Source organism: Salvelinus fontinalis, chromosome 11 (assembly GCF_029448725.1).
Source record: "Salvelinus fontinalis isolate EN_2023a chromosome 11, ASM2944872v1, whole genome shotgun sequence".
Taxonomy (NCBI): domain Eukaryota; kingdom Metazoa; phylum Chordata; class Actinopteri; order Salmoniformes; family Salmonidae; genus Salvelinus; species Salvelinus fontinalis.
Genome location: NC_074675.1, coordinates 15619546 through 15641571, shown reverse-complemented (window position 1 = coordinate 15641571; position 22026 = coordinate 15619546). Strand labels below are relative to the sequence as shown.

Below are 22026 nucleotides of genomic sequence, written 5' to 3'. Positions count from 1 at the left end.
GGGGGGTGAAGGGGGAGGGTGGACTGAATGCTTGTGTGGGATTAAACAAAGGCAGAGGGGTAGTCGGCTGTGTTAAATTAGTTTGAATTTCACCAAAGTAAAGAAAGAGAGATAGAGGGAGGGAGAAAAATGGAAGAAAGAAAGTTGGTGAGAGAAAGGCAGAGAGTAGCGGGCGTTTTTGAACTGAGCCCTGGAGGACCTATCATTACCAGATGGTACTGAATGGGAGCCTGCCAGCCTAGTCACTGCTTATTGCCTTAACTCTGCCTCTCTCTCTCCCTCCATTTCTCGCTCTCTCTCCTTTCTTCCCTCCACTCTCCTCTTCTTTTCTCCATCGCTCTGTGACTGTTCATTTTGAAATTTTCCTCTCTTTTCTCTCCCTCTATTTCCAGCTGTTTTTGGAGCGCGCTCTCTCTCTCTTTTGCTGGGGGAAGTTCTCTCCACCAAGTGTCTCAATTTAAACAGGAGCTCCCTCCCTTTCTCTCTTCCTCTCTCAGCCCCTTCCTCCTCCCCTTCGGCCGTGACAGAGCACACCTGCTTGGTCTTGGCTGCGCGCGCTCTCAGTGCAATTATCGCTCGGCCCCTTGCAGCACAGTGCAGAAGGCTCACAGTGATTCAGCCTATAGCCCCAACAGGATATTTGGAAGGAAGACCATCTGACCTCGGCGCACTCTAACTCTCTCGCTCTCTCTCCCACACTTCTGAAGAGCACAGGTAGGATAACACACTGATAGATAGAGGGGATGGATATTGGGGGGAAACTCGGGAAAGACTGGATTACAGGCCTGGGGAGTGTGGGAAGAGAGGGGGATTGTGAGGGGAATTGTTCAAAGGGATTTGGAATTGGGGTTCTTGTGTTTCAGGGGTACCAAACGTGCAGACTTGGTTAGTAAAATGGTGATGCTGTGCTTGTGGTTTGAGGTTTTCTAATGGCTTGGTAGGTTCTGTGATGTGGATGCTCTTTTGATGTTCCTTCATTCCTTAACTCTCTCGCCAGACTCTGTGTGCATTTTGTGGTTGAACTGGTCATGAACGGTTGTTCATTTCGATGCTTTTGCACATACATTCAATTAGAATGTACGACATGAGTCATCCCAGGCATATCATGACAGTGATGCGTTTGTGCATGATATTGTAAATTTGTTTTGTGTGGGCGTAGGGTTAGTGTGTGTGTGTGTGTGTGTGTGTGTGTGTGTGTGTGTGTGTGTGTGTGTGTGTGTGTGTGTGTGTGTGTGTGTGTGTGTGTGTGTGTGTGTGTGTGTGTGTGTGTGTGTGTGTGTGTGTGTGTGTGTGTGTGTGTGCGTGTGTGTGTGCATGTGTGTGTGTGTGTACATGTGTGTGTGTGTGCGCGCTCCCTCTAAACTAGATGCGTGGCCAGGTCTTAGTCTCACAACAGGACTGGCTTAGGGAGGAGAGACCATAGCTAATTATTCCCATACCAGACCATGTGATAGCCTACAGAATGATGAAGACAGCACCAGCTATAGGGAGGGGGTGTGGTGCTACTGTTGATGCTAGCACTTCACTCCCATGCCAATGTATTAGAAAACCCTACCCTATTTATCCAAAAGAGGATACCATGTTATCTTTCCTTGACTTTATTGGTTTATCCCTCGGCTAGCGGTTTTTAGTTTTTTACCCCTCAAGGCACTTGAGCAAGTGAGCTGTTTTGTCAGTTAGTTGGCTTGTGGTTGTACATGTGGTTTTCCCTTCCATCAAACTGTCCAGTGTGTTTGTTTATGGTTTTACATGCATTCAGAGGTGTTGTGGGCAGAGGAATAGAGAGAAAGAGAAGAGGTTTCTTTGATGTGAAGTCCCTGGAGAGTTTTCTCTCCTCTCTTGTCAGTAACTGGCCCTGGTGGAAAACCCATTAAGTTTACCAGTGTCCTTTTCTTCAGTTGTAGCACTTTAATGCATTGCTGTCTCTCTGTTGTACTCTCCCTCTGGCCCTTGGAGATCCTGCAAGTGAAATGAACACACAACAACAAGGATTTCTTTGTATTGCCTCAAGACATTACAGTTCCCTTGCAGCAGTTCATCAGAATGAACCCATCCAGGGCATTTTAGACTAAAACAAATCCATCTGAAATGGTTTATTTAACTTGTTGTACTGTTGTTCTGTTTCACATCAACATTAACGCACCGTTTCAGACCGCCTCGTGACCACTCTGCTTTGATGGAAGCGCTGCAGACCCAAATCGCCCAGGGCAACCAAAATTAAAGGGAGGACCTGCTTTGAAGTCGAAGAAAGGGGAAAAGAAAAAGCAGTACCTGGCAACCCAAAGCCTTATTAATCCACTAACAGTACAGCTTCCTCTATCACAGAGAGATATGACTGATGGCTTCCCTGCAAGACACCGCAAAACTCCCAGCTAACTGCCAACATCCTCCAACACAGAGGGAGTTTTTTTACAGGGCTGAACTGGAGTTGGAGTACAGAGGGGAGAGGAAGGGATTATGAGTTGGAGGATGGACAGGACTTGTTTTCCTAGTCCACCCCTAGTCCTCTCCACAACCTCAACCTAAACATGTTGTGGCATGTTGATGGAGTCGTTGATGTTGAAGTCTCGTTTGTTTGGACTAACTTGTACAGTATAGTTTGGTTAGCTCTGTATTAGAAAAGTAAAAGATGGGTCTTTAGAGGCCCCGCGTTGAGCCCAGGGGCCACGTTTTCCCGTCTGGACTGTAACTGTCCAGGCCGAGAGAGAACAATAAGCTGAAAGATGGACGTTAGCCACAAATGATTTTTTCCCTCATTGGAATAATATAAAGTTCCATTCTCCAGCAGTGCTCTGTCCAAAAAGCAAATTGTACTGCCAAAGGGTCGAAGAAAAAATGTCTCAATCTATGGGAGATGAAGGGAGAGGGAAAAGAGAGAGAAAAGGAGAAAGAGAAAAATAGTAGGTTGGGCAGCAGAGTAGATGTTCAATACAGGCTGTAGATAATACAGGCTGTAGACAATACAGGCTGTAGACAATACAGGCTGTAGACAATACAGGCTGTAGACAATACAGGCTGTAGATAATACAGGCTGTAGACAATACAGGCTGTAGACAATACAGGCTGTAGACAATACAGGCTGTAGATAATACAGGCTCTAGATAATACAGGCTGTAGATAATACAGGCTATAGATAATACAGGCTGTAGATAATACAGGCTGTAGATAATACAGGCTGTAGATAATACAGGCTGTAGATAATACAGGCTGTAGATAATACAGGCTGTAGATAATACAAGCTGTGGATAATACAGGCTATAGATAATACAGGCTGTAGATAATACAGGCTGTAGATAATACAGGCTATAGATAATACAGGCTGTAGATAATACAGGCTGTAGATAATACAGGCTGTAGATAATACAGGCTGTAGATAATACAAGCTGTGGATAATACAAGCTGTAGATAATACAGGCTGTAGATAATACAAGCATGGATATATAAATGTCAGCCATACAATACTTCTCAATGAACGGTTCAAACGTGGTGTAACCATTCACTGGCTTTCTCCTACAATGGTCCAAAACAGCACAGAAGCTTCAGGGCTTTCTGCGGTCTGTCAACGATATATGTGTTTTTATGACCTGATTTCTGAATATCTCTGGAGTTCTCCCAAAGAAATGCAATGCTCGCAGACGTTGGTCTTGAAACGGATCCAGGGAGAGTTTCTGGGTTTGACGTGGGGAAATCACTCTGTTAGGGAACTATTGTGACCACTGAAGGGGTTAGTGATGCAGGCATTTCCTGTTGACAAAGCGCTGGTATATTATCTGTAGTGCCCAATCTGCCCATCTGCCCAGTTACTTCTTGGATGGATCTCTGGTTTTCTCCCCATATAGATAAACTCTCTTGAACTCAGATGTCTTTGGAAATGTCTTTAGGGAAAAAACAATGACAATTGGAGACCCGTTAGTAGGATTTCAATATGGAAAGTCAGACCAATCACGCAGACAGACAAACTGGGTCTTGAGGACTGGAAATGGTTCAAACTGTCTGGGTATCTGCGTCTGGTTGGGGAGGGGTTGACACGTTGAGTTGTTGATGGGTTTAAAGGGGGCACACATGTTTCAGACATCTCGTAGCCTTGTAAATACATCCCATGCATTCGTTACTGACAGGCCCTCCGGAGACAGAAGACTGAGACCCTGGTCAAGGAGAGTTGGAGTAGAATGGAGTCATGGAGGGTAGAGGTAGTGGTAGGGGATAGGAGGGTTGGAATTGTTGTCTTGAGATCTGTCTCCTGTCAGTCACTCAGACACAAAACAAGTCCAACATACCGTCTCTGTCATCCTCTCGCAAATGCTGCACAAGTTTGGAAAGGTATGAGTATGGGTTGATGACCTACATACTGTACATGTGGCATGGATGGAATACAACTGCATGGTGTCCAAGAGAGAGAGAGAGGAGAGAGAGAGAGAGAGAGAGAGAGAGAGAGAGAGAGAGAGAGAGAGAGAGAGAGAGAGAGAGAGAGAGAGAGAGAGAGCGAGCGAGCGAGCGAGCGAGCGAGCGAGCGAGAGAGAGAGAGAGAGAGAGAGAGAGAGAGAGAGAGAGAGAGAGAGAGAGAGCGAGAGAGAGAGCGAGAGAAAGACGGAGACAGAGGGAGAGAGAGACAGAGACAGAGGGAGAGAGAGAATCAGAGGGAGAGAGATGGAGAGAGAGAGAGAGAGAGATGGAGAGAGAGAGAGAGATATGGAGAGAGAGAGACAGAGGGAGAAAGAGAGAGAGAAACAGAGAGAGGGAGAGAGAGAGAGAGATGGATGGAGGGAGAGAAAGAGCGACAGAGAGACAGAGGGAGAGAGAGAGAGAGAGAGAAATGGAGAGAGAGGTGTGGAGGGAATAATGAGACAGATATGTTACATGGTGTCTCTACTCTAATCTGCTTCCTGCCTGAGACTTGTCAGAAGTGTGTCCAGATTTTTAGAGAAAGTGGAGAGGGAGGGAAGGAGGGAAGGAGAGAGGGAGGGAGGGGGGTTGACAAGGCTGCTGCAACGAAAGGAAGTGTCAACCCCCACCCCTCCTCTCAGAGAGAAAGATCAGACTTGCTCTGACAAAACACAGCCCTCAGGCCTTACAGAGAATGAGAGGAGGAGGAGGAGGAATGAAAGGATGAGAGGGTGTCTTTTGACTGCTCCTACCTTTCCACCTTTCGATTATTGAACACAGGCAGTCAGACGCACACATAGATACACACACACACACACACACACACACACACACACACACACACACACACACACACACACACACACACACACACACACACACACACACACACACACACACACACACACACACACACACACACACATAGTATGAAGACACACATACACACACACACACACACACACACACTCTCACACACACACACACACACACACACACACACACACACACACACACACACACACACACACACACACACACACACACACACACACACACACACACACACACACATAGTATGAAGAGACATACACACACACACACACACACACACACACACACACACACACACACACACACACATAGTATGAAAACACACACACACACATGGTATGAAAACACACACACACACACAGTATGAAGACACACCTCCTTTTACACATTTTATCGAGGACACAAACTTTGAAGGCTGGAAAATAACCACTAAAACTCTCTAGATTCAATTGGACCCCGTAATATGTGTCAATTTATAGTTGACCATCAAATCTTCTCCGGATAGACGTCATTGTGTCGCTATTTACGTGTTTGTTGTCAATGGTATCGCTAATCAATCTCGTTCTAGTAATCACAGTGATGTTGACCAGGTGACACAAGGTGACTAACGTACGCTAATTGTCACCTCATTAAAAGACAAATAATTGATAGGTTAGGTCCGCTTGAGTGCATATGAACAGTATCTGGCCCTGTTGCCTTTGCTACTGTAACAAGCAGACAAAAAGATGGCTCTGACGTGATTTTGGGGGGCATCAACAGAACGGCACGAATGGTGATAGAGTTCAACAAACGTGCCAATGTGCAAAAGCATCTTGGTGGGCATTGCCCAGTACGTCAATGAGACTAACTCAACTTGAGTGGTAAACCACACTGTAATGTACCACACTATACTGCCCATTCAAGTTCCCTAAGCCATCAAACAATATCCAGATCAATAATTCTTATCGATGTCAAGTACATGTTTTACTCTGCAGTATACACTAGTAAAATAACCACGATCAAATCAAATGTTATTAACCACATGCTTGGTAAACAACAGGTGTAGACTAACAGTGAAATGCTTACTTACTGGCTCTTCCCAACAATGCAGAGAGAGAGAAAATAGAGAAATAATAGAAAAGTAATCAAATGTATTAATAAAAGTAAGAATAAATACACAATGAGTAAGGATAACTTGGCTACATACACGAGGTACCAGTACCAAGTCGATGTGCAGGGGTACAAAGTATTTGATGTAGATATGTACATATAACTTAGAATAAAGTGACAGATAATAAACAGTAGCAGCAGCGTATGTGATGAGACAAAAAAGTAACTGCAAAAAGCTATTAGCTATTTAACCAACTATATCCAATGGTCCTTAGATCCCTGATAACTTCTTCCCAGAGACTTTACCCTACAGCAGGGTCAACTACAACACTGTGTGGTCTAGATACCTAGACACTGACTGAACCCATGTAAGGCCTTCACTCACACACTTTGCATTGTGCACCTCAGCCCTCAAAGCCATTCAAATACAGCTGTCAACAAACAGTGTAAAGCCCTTTGGAATTAGTCATTAGAAGTGCACTGAGAACTCATTCAAAGGATCCACCTAAACAAAACATCAATTAGAGAGAGAGAGAGCGAGAGAGACACACACACACACACACACACACACACACACACACACACACACACACACACACACACACACACACACACACACACACACACACACACACACACACACACACACACACACACACACACACACACACACACACACACAGAGAGAGAGAGCCTTGCTGGCCCAATAGACATTGCCAAGCAGTTGTCTGAAGACGGGAGATTGAGGAGAGAGTGCTGACGGTGGCAGGTTTTTTCAAAGTGGTTTAGCAGAGGATCGGCTCTGTCGTGGCGTGGCGTGCCGTGGACACAGCCCTCTAGGTTCACACACAGACTTGCACTTCGAAGCATGTTTTTTTAGGGCCGTCTGTGATCTAAACAATGGATGCTCCAGATGCACCATGGGTGCCTCGCCAGATCAGTTCTTTATGCTTGTGAAGCTGTACCTCCACCCTCTCTCCTCTCCCCTCCTCTCTCCTGGATATCTTTGAGAAAACTACTGATGAAAGAGCCAATGCCTGGGGCTCAGTGGGACGTCTAATGGGATGTGTCTGCCTGCACAGGTTCAACCAAACTGTGACGAGCTCCCTTATGCATTACTGGTCTCGTGGCATCGCTCAGCCTCTCTAGAATACAGATTAGTTAGAGAAAGGAAATGCATTCATTGCAGTTAGCCTACTGCACCTTACTACTAAATGGACTGGAATCAAGGTCTTGATTGACATGGTTTGCATGGTTTGCAAGCTTCAAACGTTTCCTTATTCACATTTTTCTCACAGTTGTGTCAAATCCTTATCGTACTTTGCCTGTACACATGAAATAAGCTGACCTAGACATGTATGTCAGTTTTGATCATTACTAGCACCACATTGGATGTGGCGTTGTTGGGTTAGCATATTACCAACCAATCAGCAGGTAGTATTATACAGTTGTTGCTAATGTGCCAGTGTAGGAGTTCATTAGCGGTCTTATAGTGTTTAATAAAACATGACTGACAGATCTCCCTCTTCAAGGAGATTGGTATCTCTTCCCTCCTGCTCTGCTTTGTTTTAATACGTCTCAGGAATGTTTATTATCACCTAGAAATGGGAGGACACACAGGAGGCTGCTTTTAATATGAATTCCTCTGTGTGTGCGTGTGCATGTGAACATGTGTGTGCCTGCCTGCATGTACCTCCAGCAGTGGCTAACGTCCAAACACTGAGGAGATCAAGATCAATGCTTAGTGGTTAAGGACTATATGGGTCGTTCCACCAATTCAGTGCTTTTTGAGAAGTGTAACTTTTTTTTAAAAGTGTGATTTCATCTTAAATCAGCCATAAATCTCCTTGTGACAGGGGGAATGGAAGTGTGTCGTGTGCAACAAGGAGTGACAATCATAAAACAAAATCAATTGTTGTAACATTTCTAGCATGTCTATCTATGGGTAACAGGGTTGACATGTTATGTGCACAGAGGGACGTGTCAAAATGCAGAATCTTTGCACTTTAGCAAGTCTTTATCATATAAAAAATTGGATTTATTGTATTTTCATTTAATATAACAGGCTTTTAAAATGCACTATTTTTGTGGAATGACCCTTACGCAAATCAGTACAGCATTCCTTCCTGCTATCTCTATTTGGTTTCCTGCTCTCAGACCAATGGAGGTTTAAAAAGACGAACCATCTTGGCAAGACAACTAACAGGGTATTATGGATTCCCCTACATATTGACTTATAGATAAATTAAACCTCGAGCCAAGATTTGCCCTGTTCAAAGAGATTGGACCAACATGTTCTTGTGCTCTACTGTTCAGCTAAGATTGGATCTGTTTTATCTCTGAGTTTCAACACATTTCCACAACTCAGATTGGCACAACTCAGATTGGAAGGTTGTGAGTTCAATCCCTGGCTGAGTCATAACAAAGACTAAAAATGGGACCTGATTTGTCTCGCTTGGCACTCAGCATTGAGATAGAATGGAGGTAAGGCTCTGTGATAGACTAGCATCTTGTCCAGGGGGTGTACTTGTACATCAAGCTGCCTCACGTTACAGATGATAGACTAGCAGCCTTTCCAGGGTTGTACCTCCTACATCAAGCTCCCTCACGCTACAGAAACAGCAGATAGGCTCCTGCCCTATGAGTCGTTCCAGCTCGAATAAGCCAAGGCTCGTGCAAGGCTACTTAATAACATGTTTCCATAGGCTAAGGCTCAGTCCTCCATGGACAATAGAAGTCAGTCACAGCATAACAAGTAAAATCCAATTGAATCCTTGTTTTCTTCGTCCACCCATATTAAGATGAGCAGAGGCATATGCCACACAGTTGGAACCCATTCCATTTCAATCCATCAACCCTTCAATTTTGTCATACATTTTTTTTCATGAAATTGATCCCAGATACAGTATGCTCGGAGAACTCTGTTCCCATTGAGTGCTGTAATGTAGCTCTGTCTGTCTGTGTGATGGCTGTGGGTTAGACCTATAATTACCCTGCATGTTCAGAGAGAGCCGCCGTCAGGCCTGATCCTGTTCCCATTGACCTGACGCCACCCTAAGAACCGGACACACACACACACACACACACACACACACACACACACACACACACACACACACACACACACACACACACACACACACACACACACACACACACACACACACACACACACACACACACACACACACACACACACACACACACACACACAGTCACCTACCCAGCAATCTGTCTGTCATGCAAAGGTCCAGCAGACCCGCCTCTCTCTTTGGTCCCAAAGTAATTGAAGGGGCGGTGTGTAACCACAAACATCATGAGCCGAATAATAACACTGACCCTGAACCAGTTGGAGAGAACTGAAAATACAGTACAGTAATCGGGCTGTGTTTGTCTGGGCTTGGACTACTGGGTCAGTTTGACTGGACAGAGTGGGTTTTGTGTGACTGGACTGGCCAGAAGGCTTGAGTGGGTCAAAAATGGTGGGTCAAAAACTGGAATGGATGACCATTGCGGTCATGACTTGTCGGTCAGAGAAGAAGACTAGAAGATTTCTCACAGTATATGGCTGGTTTTCTATAGTCTTAGAGGGCCTTGAAATGGAGAGAGATAAACAAGGAAAACAGTATAAGTACAAATTACTTTCCTGTACAATTATACAGTAATCAGTCATTGGTTTGACAAGATGTTTTTCACAAATCGTTACCATATTAATATGTATACATACTTACTGTTTCTGCCCTGTGAAAGTGCACATACACTTGGTACAGCCTTGGTGGTCCCCCATTTTACAGATTGATACATTTCCCAATGTTCTTAGCTTTGCCCTGACCTCTCCTCTTTAACCTTTCTTAGGTAAATAGGCCATTCTCCCCCTTCTGACCTGTTACAAACCTAAGCAACTCCAGGTGCTTGGCCTTCTAGCCTATAGCCTCCTACCTCTGACCTTTACCCGCTCTCCTTTTCCCTCTCTCCATGTCACCCCCACACACACTTCACAACCCTTTACTTGAATGAAAGGTTGGCCTCTTTCTATCCTTGCCATCTTAGGGAAGGGATCACTGCCACTACCTGGCTTTGGAACCCAGGTGCATGAGTTGATGAGCAAACTGAAGGAGACAGGAGAGTCAGCAACGCTTGGAGAACAATGGAATACAATAAAACAGCTTCTTTATTGCTAAAAGTAGAACACCTTAATTAACCTCTCACCTCTGCCCCCATCCTTTACCACCTCTAAGCCATGACTTTTTCCCTCCCCCCTAGGCTCCCGGACAAAGGCACCATGAGGTCAGCCTGTCTCTCCCTGCTCCTGGTCACAGCGTGCTGGTCACTGCCCTTCCGCCAGTCGGGCTTCCTGGACTTCATGATGGAGGATGAGGCGGGCTCTGGCTCGCCAGAGGTGCCCATCGACCCCCGCGTGGACATCCTCACCATGCCCGAAGGACCCAAGTGCCCCTTCCGCTGCCAGTGCCACCTGCGTGTGGTGCAGTGCTCCGACTTAGGTGAGACACTCTCCCAGTCAATTCTATTTAATATCATAACAGTATGTACTTCTGTCATTCAATGTGTTTTCATGAGCTGAGGTCAATTTGTCAGTGTAATACAGACAACCTGTTGCATCAGCTCTTCTCTCCCTCTCTTGTCTAACTGAGGCAGTCCCTTAGTTTACAAGATACATCTTCCTGGTTCCCAAAGAGGTGTTCCCTCCATCTGGGGACCTCAGAGAAATGTTCAAAGAGTGTCTGGTGTTTGATCTACCCATCAACAGCTCGTTAATTGGCCTAAAAGAATATCGCCCCAGTCTGACCACTTTAAACGCTCTCAGATGGTGCGAATTTCACGCTCTTCCGCGACGATGACATAGTTTTGCTGGGACGTTGGCCTTTTTCTAATGTTCCTAATTGTTTTCGCAGACGCAGGGATATAAAAGGTTAGCGGGGCTTGGGAAAGTCTCGAACTCACCCCGGTTTAACAAGCCCAATGTTCTAATGGTTGTTTTTCTCTCCGTCAGATCGCTCCTTTCTCCATCCCCACCGGAGGCAAACGAACTCTGACACGAATTAGCCTGGCGCTCTGTTTCCACACGATTAAAATGATTTACTTGATCCTCTTAATTGTTTGCGAGATTATCCTGTTTATTTGCTTCATTCGCCCTTATGCTTTGGCCTGACTCATCTCTAGGACTACTGCTCAGCCAAGAGAAGTCACTGACCCAGTTGTTTGGCTGTAGCTTATATAGCTTGTATAACTTTACAATTCTTCTCTTCTCTATGAGTTTGGTTGTTTTTTGGGCTTTACTTTTGTTTTAAAAGGGAGGAGTAGGGGAGGAATACTGGAGACAGAGACAGAGTGAGAGATACAGATGGACTGGGATGTATACACAGAGAGGAGAGAGAGAAGAAAGAAAGAAAGAAACAGACAGAAAGACAAAAAGAGACAGAGACCTGTGAAAGAGAAGGATGGAGAAGGACAGAGAAAGAGAGGAGGGAAATCAAGGAAACCGTGAGTTCCAGTGGAGGAAGAGAAAGACACAGACTGACCCACGCAGCCAGACAGACAGACAGACCAACTCCGACAGACAGATGGAGAGACTGATGATCAGGAAAGGGCTGGTTCCATTACCTCACTGAGTCCTGTTAGCGCTGAACGTCTCCCAGGAGCCCCAGAGTTGGATCCTCATCTCCGGCACCGGCCCCTCTGGCCTGGAGACTGCATCTGTTCCCCAGATCTGCTGGCAGACACACAGGCCTGGGAGGGGAGGGGGGTGGAGGGGAGGGGGCTGGATTGGTTTGCTTTCCATCCAAAGTCGCCCCCTTTAACAGTTACAAAATTGGATGAAAAAGGAACATTTAGCACAAAGCCTTATTTCTGCAGGCGTCCAGCTGGCGGTGCGTGCTACAGTTATCAAATGTGTATGTGCAGGAAATAGTGCAGAGGCTAGTAGTCTAGACATTCACCAGACGTAGTTACAGTACATTTATTTAAAAAATACTTTTGGCAATTACTCGACAGGCATTGTGGTGTACAAGGTTGGGTAGGTTACTTTCTAAATGTAATCCATTACAATTACTAATTACTTCTCCAAAATTGTAATCAGTAACGTAACTTTTGAATTACCCAAATTCAGTAACGTAATCTGATTACATTAATTTACTTTTAGATTACTTTCCCATTAAGAGGCATTAGAAGAAGACAAAAATGTATGTTACCAATTGAACGACATCTATTGCAGGATAAATCAGTGTTAAAATGTACATAACGGGCCATATATAAAATATAAATAGAATATATTAAATAAATGCTGCGCTCATGGAATGGCATGCTTTGAGCACTACTGAAAAGTGCTATTTACATGTAAAAAATGAATGCCATATGCTGCATTTGCTATAGGCCTTTTGTTTACCTTTATGTTGATGACACTTTGATATGTTAATAATATGCAGCTGTTTAAAGGGCAAATCCACAGATGAAACATTAAGAAAACGTCTGCCCGGCCTCAGTTTTGGTTAAAAGCTGAGGGATGGGCCTGGAGTGATATAACCACTCTCAGAATAATACAAAAAAAATGTCTTAACCATGTTATGAGGCTATACAGTGTTTGTTTACATTTATACTGTTTACAAACATTGGAGTAAAACAAGCTTATATTCTGGATTCTCATGGAGTGTGACAGTTGAACTAAGCTCATGAATCAATTTTATACTGTATATATAATTTATAAGTCCAAAAATGGATGTAGAAACTACAGACTGCCCCTTTAAGTATATCAAAAGTGTGCAAGTTTGAGCATGTTTCAATTAGGCCTATGGATTTATAATTTTTTTTCAGCATGAATTAGATTGAGCAATAAAAGCACTACATTTATTCCATAAGCGTGGATCCGCACTATACAGCTGTTGCAAGAACACATTTCTCACTGGCTGTCCACTGGTTTCAAAAACAATGATTGATAGACAGCTTAAACTTCTTGAATTCAAACATTATTGGGTTCAAATACACATTTAGATTTGTGAACAGCCATCCACAACAACCACACTCTGTAAGGTGCAACTAGCTAAATGAGAGCAGCAGTGTGATTCACATCAATGCGCTATGTAGATATCAATAATAAGTGATATCCGTATCGCCGTAGACTACACCACTGCTGTCATCCTTACCTCCAAGCGTTTATTCAAGTTAGATCATCTTTGGATGCCAACAGCAGTCGCACCATTGGAAGACATAGCTTGGACTGTAGCCTACAAAAGCCTGTTCTTGTTCTTTTCCCTCGATCCATCAAACACATTTGGTGTGTCATCATAGTGGTCTCTGACTTGTGGTCAGACTATCCCAGGTGGAACAAATTTAAACTTGCTCCTTTTTTCAATGCTGATATAAATGTCATTGAGAAAACAGAGAAGCGTCAAAGATTTATTTTTTCAAACATCCTTTCTGAATTAAAAAGTAATCCTCAAAGTAATCATCTAGTTTTTCTAATGTACCTGTAATCTGATTACTATATTTTTTCTGGTAACATAACGGATTACAGTTAACGTTTTTGTCATAGTTTACATGTAACGGATTACATGTAATCTGTTACTCCCCAACCCTGGTGGTGTACTATCAAAACAGCTTCCTTTCTTTCTGAGTTAGGAAATTAGGTTTTATGAACACAAGACTCTTCATAAAAAGGTTTCATTAAGGTTTAGATTAAAAACAGGTTGATGTTACAGTCGTCAAAGACCTTCATCCGACAGGGATATAATGTTCCCAGTTGCCTTGAACTATCCTATCTAGGAGAGTTTGATTTACTGGGTCCCTATGTGTCAACAGGCGCTGTGGATGACAGAAGCCCTTCTTTTCCCAATGCCCTGACTGAACTGAGTCATTACTAGTATTGCTGACAGATGTAGCTACACTGTGCTGCTGTGAATGGACAACGTCATGGAAAACTCACGCTCATCTCAGGGACAATCAGACACATAATGACTGAACAGACCTTCCCCTCACAAGGAGAGAAAGTTACTGTACACCCCCCAAAAAAAGGATTGCATGGCTGGAAATTGCATAAACGTTGTAATTAATGCTTGGATGTGCTGAAAGCATGAGGGCGAGAGGCCAGGGCAGTCATCTGCTTGGTATCACATTCATTTGTCTTTTATTGAAATTGCTACAATAAAGGACTATGTTGGCATTCAGCTCCTATTTCTCTAGTCTGCCACTTGTCAAGAGGTCATGTTACAGTGCCAGTATCTCAACAAGAACAGAGCGTACTATCTCAACCTCTGGTTTCTCTCACTTACTTATGTATCAGCCAAGCCGACTATCTTAAATGAAAACATAATCTGCAGAGAACTGAGACGATCTGACCAGCCATTTTATCCGTGACATTGCTATGGAAATGCTCCCAAGTTTGAACAAACTAATTCACTTAATATATTTTTTTTATAGATGTTCTTACTTTTAATGGAAGATTCAAATCAAATCAAATTGTATGAGTCACATGTGCACAGTGAAAGGCTTACTTACGAGCCCCTAACCGACAGTGCAGTTAAAAAAAATATGGATAACAATAAGAGATAAAAGTAACAAGCAAATAAAGAGGAGCAGTAAAAAATAACAATATATACATGGGGGTGCCGATACAGAGTCAATGTGCGGGGGCACCGGTTAGTTGAGGTAGTATATACAGTACATGTAGGTAGAGTTATTAAAGTGACTACGCATAGATGACAACAGAGAGTGGCAGTGGTGTGGAGAGGGGGGGGTGCAATGTGAATAGTCTGGGTAGCCATTTGACTAGATATTCAGGAGTCTTATGGCTTGGGGGTAGAAGCTGTTTAGAAGCCTCTTGGACCTAGACTTGGCACTCCAGTACCGCTTGCCGTGTGGTAGCAGAGCGAACAGTCTATGACTAGGGTGGCTGGAGTCTTTGACAATTTTTAGGGCCTTCCTCTGACACCGCCTGGTATAGAGGTCCTGGATGGCAGGAAGCTTGGCCCCAGTGATGTACTGGGCCGTTCGCACTACCCTCTGTAGTGCCTTGCGGTCGGAGGCCAAGCAGTTGCCATACCAGGCAGTGATGCAACCAGTCAGGATGCTCTCGATGGTGCAGTTGTAGAACCTTTTGAGGGTCTGAGGACCCATGCCAAATCTTTTCAGTCTCCTGAGGGGAATAGGTTTTGTCGTGCCCGCTTCACGACTGTCATGGTGGGCTTGGACCACGTTAGTTTGTTGGTGATGTGGACACCAAGGAACCTCTCAACCTACTTCACTGCAGCCCCATTGATGAGAATGGGGGTGTGCTCAGTCCTCTTTTTCCTGTAGTCCACAATCATCTCCTTTGTCTTGATCACGTTGAGGGAGAGGTTGTTGTCCTGGCACCACACTGCCAGGTCTCTGACCTCCTCCCTATAGGCTGTCTCGTTGTTGTCGGTGATAAGGCCTACCACTGATGTATCATTGGCAAATTTAATGATGGTGTTGGACCCCTGAGAGGCCCCTGCGTTGAAGATCATCTGGGGGGTGGCCCGTCAGGAAGTACAGGATCCGTTTGCAGAGGGAGGTGTTTAGTCTCAGGGTCCTTAGCTTATTGATGAGCTTTGACGGCACTATGGTGATGAACACTGAGCTGTAGTCAATGAATACCATTCTCACACAGGTGTTCCTTTTGTCCCGGTTGAAAAGGGCAGTGTGGAGTGCAATAGAGACTGCATCATCTGTGGATCTGTTGAGGCGGTATGCAAATTGGAGTGGGTCTAGGGTTTCTGGGATGATGATGTTGATGTGAGCCATGACCAGCCTTTCAAAGCACTTCATGGCTACAGACGTGAGTGCTACGGCAGTCATTTAGGCAGGTTACCTTAGTGTTCTTGGGCACAGGCACTATGGTGGTCTGCTTAACCTGTCTAGGATCAGCGTTTTTTTTAAATATTTAACTTTCACACATTAAAGTCCAATACAGCTAATGAAAGACACAGATCTTGTGAATCCAGTCAACATGTCCGATTTTTAAAATGTTTTACAGGGAAGACACAATATGTAAAGATGTACATCTATTACCTAAAAATACATTAGCATAATCCACCATCTTTTATTTGTCCACCAACACCAGTAGCCATCACCAATTCGGCTAAACTAAGATATTTATAGCCCCTAACCAACAAAACAACTCATCAGATGACAGTCTGATAACATATTTATGGTATGGGATAGGTTTTGTTAGAAAAAAGTGCATATTTCAGGTAGATGGCATAGGTTACAATTGCACCCACCGTCACAAATGGAATAGAAAAACTACTTAGAGCAACGTGTTTACCTACTTACTAATCATCAAACATTTCGTAAAAATACACAGCATACACGAATCGAAAGACACAGATCCTGTGAATACAGACAATATTTCAGATTTTCTAAGTGTCTTACAGCGAAAACACAATAAATCGTTATATTAGCGTAGCACATAGCACATAGCAGCCCAGCATTGATTCTAGCCAAAGTGGGCGATAACGTCAACATCGCCAAAAATATATTAATTTTTTCACTAACCTTCTCAGAATTCTTCAGATGACACTCCTGTAACATCATATTACACAATCCATATAGAGTTTGATCGAAAATGTTTATATTTAGCCACCAAAATCATGGTTAGACAATGTGAAATGTAGCTCAGCTGGTCAGAAAATGTCCTTGCGCCACTTAGACAGTGATCTACTCTTATACATAAATACTCATAAACGTGACTAAAAAATATAGGGTGGACAGGGATTGATAGACAATTTAATTCTTAATACAATTGCGGAATTACATTTTTTAATTTATCCTTACTTTTCAATACAGTTTGCGCCAAGCGAAGCTACGTCAAAGAACATGGCGTCCTAAGCCACTAAAATGTTTCGACAGAAACACGATTTATCATAATAAAAATTTCCTACTTTGAGCTGTTCTTCCATCAGTATCTTGGGCAAAGGATCCTTTCTTGGGAGTAATCGTCTTTTGGTGGAAAGCTGTCCTCTTGCCATGTGGAAATGCCAACTGCGTTCGGGATGAACTGAAAGCGTGCCCAGCTATTCACAGCGTTAAAGAAATAAATGTCCCAAAATCGCACTAAACGGATATAAATTGCTATAAAACGCTTTAAATTAACTATCTTATGATGTTTTTAACTCCCATAACGAGTAGAAACATGACCCGAGTAATATTACCCCCTTCACTAATGCTTGGAACAGGTGCGGGCCGGTGTCCTCTAGGCGCATGACGCAGCTCCAAAAGAATGACTAGCCTCAGGGTTTTTTCATTTGTAGTGCCTGTGAACGCGCAATCGACCCCATTGAAATCGTCATCACGTAAAGGCATCCAGGGGAAGACGTAAGCAGTGTCTGTATAGTCATAGCAATAACAGTGCCCTTTTAACTGACTTCAGAACAGTGGCCAACATTTCTGAAATCTGACTCCATGTCAGGGAAATTGCTGTAGAATGGGCTCTGTTCCACTTAGAGACAAAATTTCAACTCCTATAGAAACTATAGACTGTTTTCTATCCAATAATAATAATAATATGCATATTGTACGATCAAGGATTTTGTGGGAAGCCGTTTCAAAAATTACCCAATTAGCATAAATAGTCTCAACAGCGCCCCCATCCTCAACAGGTTAAAACATGTTGGTGTTACAGACTCGGACAGGGAGGGGTTGAAAATAACAGTGAAGACACTTGCTAGTTGGTCAGCGCATGCTCACAGTACACGTCCTGGTAATCCGTCTGGCCGTGCGGCCTTGTGAATGTTGACCTGTCTAAAGGTCTTACTCACATCGGCTGCAGAGAGCATGATCACACAGTCTTCCGGGACAGCTGGTGCGCTCATGCATGTTTCAGTGTTATTTGCCTCGAAGCGAACATAGTAGTTTAGCTCGTCCGGTAGGCTCGTGTCACTGGGCAGCTTCGGCTGTGCTTCCCTTTGTAGTCTGTAATGTTTTTCCCTTTGTTATTAAAGGTTGGGACCAGTGAGTGTGACCAGAGGCACTATAAATACATCCATTACACACAGGTGGCTCATAGCAGAAGCCTGTTGTCTGCTATTCAGTCTTTCTCTTCCAATCCTTTCAGAGGACAAAAACCCTGAGACTAAACATCTCAACCAGACTTTCCTGCCACCTGACTCTCAGTAACTGACCTCTCATCCCTGTCCTCCTCTCCTACACGTAGACACACTCTCTCCAAACTGTTTACCGTACCAACCACGTCAGCTCTGACTGACAGAACGCCATGTGGTTCACCTCACGCTGCTAGTGGAAAAGAGAGAGAGAGCGAGAGAGAGAGAGAAGAATAACAAAGATGGATTGAGGTAGAGAGAGTAGATGGGGATGTAACGAGAGGAGAGAGAGAAGGCGATGGATGGAAAATGGGAGCGAGTAGATGAGAAAGAGACGTGATGGAAGAGACGCTGAAGGGATATGAGAGAAGGACATGAGGAGTGAGAGAATGTAAGATATTAAGTGGGAGTGGGAGATGGAGAGAGGGAGCACAATGGTGATATGTCGCACAGTGAGAGCCTCCCAAAGACAGCTGTGTGGAGGATTGTGGGGCTTGAGCAGGGTAGGAGAAACTGATAGAAAAGCCAACTGAGCTGAAGAGAATGTTTGTGTAAGTGGGGCGTTCTCAACGCTTTTAAGCCAAATTGTGTCTGCATATGTGGAGTTTAAAAGACACAGCATTTAAGCCCTGAATGACTAAACAGTTTATTCTAGAGACAACCGCCGTCCTCTAGAATGGAAACCAGCCATGTGAACCTTGAACCTTAGTCATTGTGTTGTTTAGATGATTTGTGGTAGCTCTCTGTGTTCACCCTCTATTTAAAACAATACCCATAGAATAGAATAGAATATAATAGACCAGAACAGAACAGATTAGAATAGAATAGAATAGAATGGAATGGAATAGAACACAATAGAACAGAAAATAATAGAATAGAACAGAACAGAATAGAATATAATAGAATATAACACAATAGAATAGAATGGAATAGAATATAACAGAACAGAACAGAATATAATAGAAAAGTTAGAATAGAACAGAATAGAACATAATCATATTACACAAAATACATAATTTACCCAATACATCTACATAGTGTATACCTCACCCCAGCTCATACTTCCCTCAGTGTTCTCCCTCAGAACATATGGTTCTGGTTTACCAGTTATATAGACAGGTGACATTTACTGTCTCAGTGCCAAATAATGCAATGTACTCTCCAACCCAAACTGCATGCAATGAGGTCAGTGCCCAGATATGTGGACACTTGAAATTGACGAAAATTAATTTTGAGTCCCATTTCCACACTGTGTGCCATAGATTGTTTCAATGCTAACTCATGGTGTATCTGGTATCACTCATGTCTGGATTATTACCATGAAACACATCATACTTTGGTTCTTTGGGGTTATTCACTGCTGACATGCTAAACATTTGGACATTTCCGACTTGCTAACTGGTTGAACGCGGCACGTGTATAACTACAACCAGTTAGCAAGTCTGAAATGTCCTAGTTTCCTTGTTCCGACTAGCACGTGAATGCGCCATAATCTCTCGACCACGTTCTACTGCAAACTTCATTTCCCATCAGCTAGCAGGCACAGCTGCAGCACAGCTCAGGAAGTGTCCTGTCACCTGGACAAACATACCATACACACAGCCAAGCATGCACACTCTCACATACACACACACTCCTTGTCGTGTGTCATCATGCACACAAATGCTTATGGCAGGGTTGGGCCAAACCTAATTTCATTCAACATCATTAACTCTGAAATTGAATGTAAACTACAATTAAATTTTTTTTTAAAAAGGTAAATTAATGAATTAAAATCACATGGAGCTATGAAACTAACTTCAACGGTTTGGCCTAGAAGTATCTCTCCTCTCCTTCCTGTTTTGTCTCGGTCTGTGAGTATCTCTCCTCTCCTTCCTGTTTTGTCTCGGTCTGTGAGTATCTCTCCTCTCCCTCCTGTTTTGTCTCGGTCTGTGAGTATCTCTCCTCTCCTTCCTGTTTTGTCTCGGTCTGTGAGTATCTCTCCTCTCCTTCCTGTTTTGTCTCGGTCTGTGAGTATCTCTACTCTCCTTCCTCTTTTTCTGCAGGGCTGAAGAGTGTTCCAGATGAGATCCCTGCAGACAGCACCCTGCTGGACCTGCAGAACAACAAGATCACTGAGATCAAGGAGAATGACTTCAAGACTCTGAAGGGACTGCAAGTAAGAGTTTAACACTCAATATGTCCCCTCCACTAAACACTCAATATGTCCACAAAACATGTCCCCTCCCCTAAACACTCAATATGTCCACTAAACACTCAATATGTCCACTAGAGAGTCAATATGTCCACTAAACACTTCATATGTCCACTAAACAATTAATACTGTATGTCCATTAAACACTCAATATGTCCACTAAACACTCAATTTGTCCACTAAACACTCAGTATGTCCAATAAACACTCAATATGTCCACTAAACACTCAGTATGTCCAATAAACACTCAATATGTCCACTAAACACTCAGTATGTCCAATAAACACTCAATATGTCCACTAAACACTTAAAACTGTATGTCCACTAAACACTCTATGTCCACTAAACACTCAACATGTCTACTAAACACATAATATGTCCACTAAACACTCAACATGTCTACTAAACACATAATATGTCCACTAAACACTCAACATGTCCACTAAACACATAATATGTCCACTAAACACTCAACATGTTTACCAAACACATAATATGTCCACTAAACACTCAACATGTCCACTAAACACTCAATATGTCCACTAAACACTCAATATGTCCACTAAACACTCAATATGTTCACTAAACAATTAATACTGTCTGTCCACTAAACACTCAATATGTCCACTAACACTCAATTTGTCCACTAAACACTCAATATGTCCACTAAATACTTAATACTGTATATCCACTAAATTCTCAATGTGTCCACAAAATAATCAATATGTTCACTAAACACTTAATATCTCCACTAAACACTCAATATGTCCACTAAACACTCAACATGTCCACTAAACACATAATATGTGCACTAAACACTCAATATGTCCACTAAACACTCAACATGTCCACTAAACACTTAATACTGTATATCCACTAAACACTCAATATGTTCACTAAACACTCAATATGTCCACTAAACACTTAATACTGTATGTCCACTAAACACTCAATATGTTCACTAAACACTTAATACTGTATGTCCACTAAACACTCAATATGTCCACTAAACACTCAATTTGTCCACTAAACACTCAATATGTTCACTAAACACTTAATATGTCCACTAAACACTTAATATGTCCACTTAACACTCAATATGTCCACTAAACACTCAATATGTCCACTAAACACTTAATATGTCCACTAAACACTTAATATGTCCACTTAACACTCAATATGTCCACTTTCTATCAATTCTTCTAGGGAGTGCAATGTTGACATCCCTTCAAAGTATACTCCAGAGTGAGTGTAGAAACCTGAATGTCTTGGGTAGGAGAGAGCTAAAGGGAAAACACTGAAGCTAAACTTGAAGCCGTGTTTTGTTGGATGACATCCTAACAGGCGTATTATACATGCAAAAGTATCAGCCTGAGCGAAGCAGTGGAAATCTGATTTATCTCTGGACTTTCTTGAGACAAGAGGGAGCTTAGGTGTGTACTAGTGTGTGTGTGC

At 43.1% G+C, this 22026-nt stretch overlaps 1 protein-coding gene across 1 annotated transcript in view; it reads left to right on the top strand.

Annotated features, from left to right (window-relative positions):
- The first annotated feature begins 279 nt into the window (after positions 1 to 279).
- LOC129865148 (decorin-like) overlaps positions 280 to 22026 on the top strand; it is a 29730-nt gene continuing 7983 nt past the window's right edge. Inside the window, exons 1-3 of the mRNA XM_055937657.1 lie at positions 280 to 714; positions 10570 to 10808; positions 20423 to 20535. Of these exons, the coding sequence (XP_055793632.1) occupies positions 10589 to 10808; positions 20423 to 20535 (333 nt within the window). The 5' untranslated portion in view covers positions 280 to 714; positions 10570 to 10588. The remainder of the gene's footprint in view (positions 715 to 10569; positions 10809 to 20422; positions 20536 to 22026) is intronic.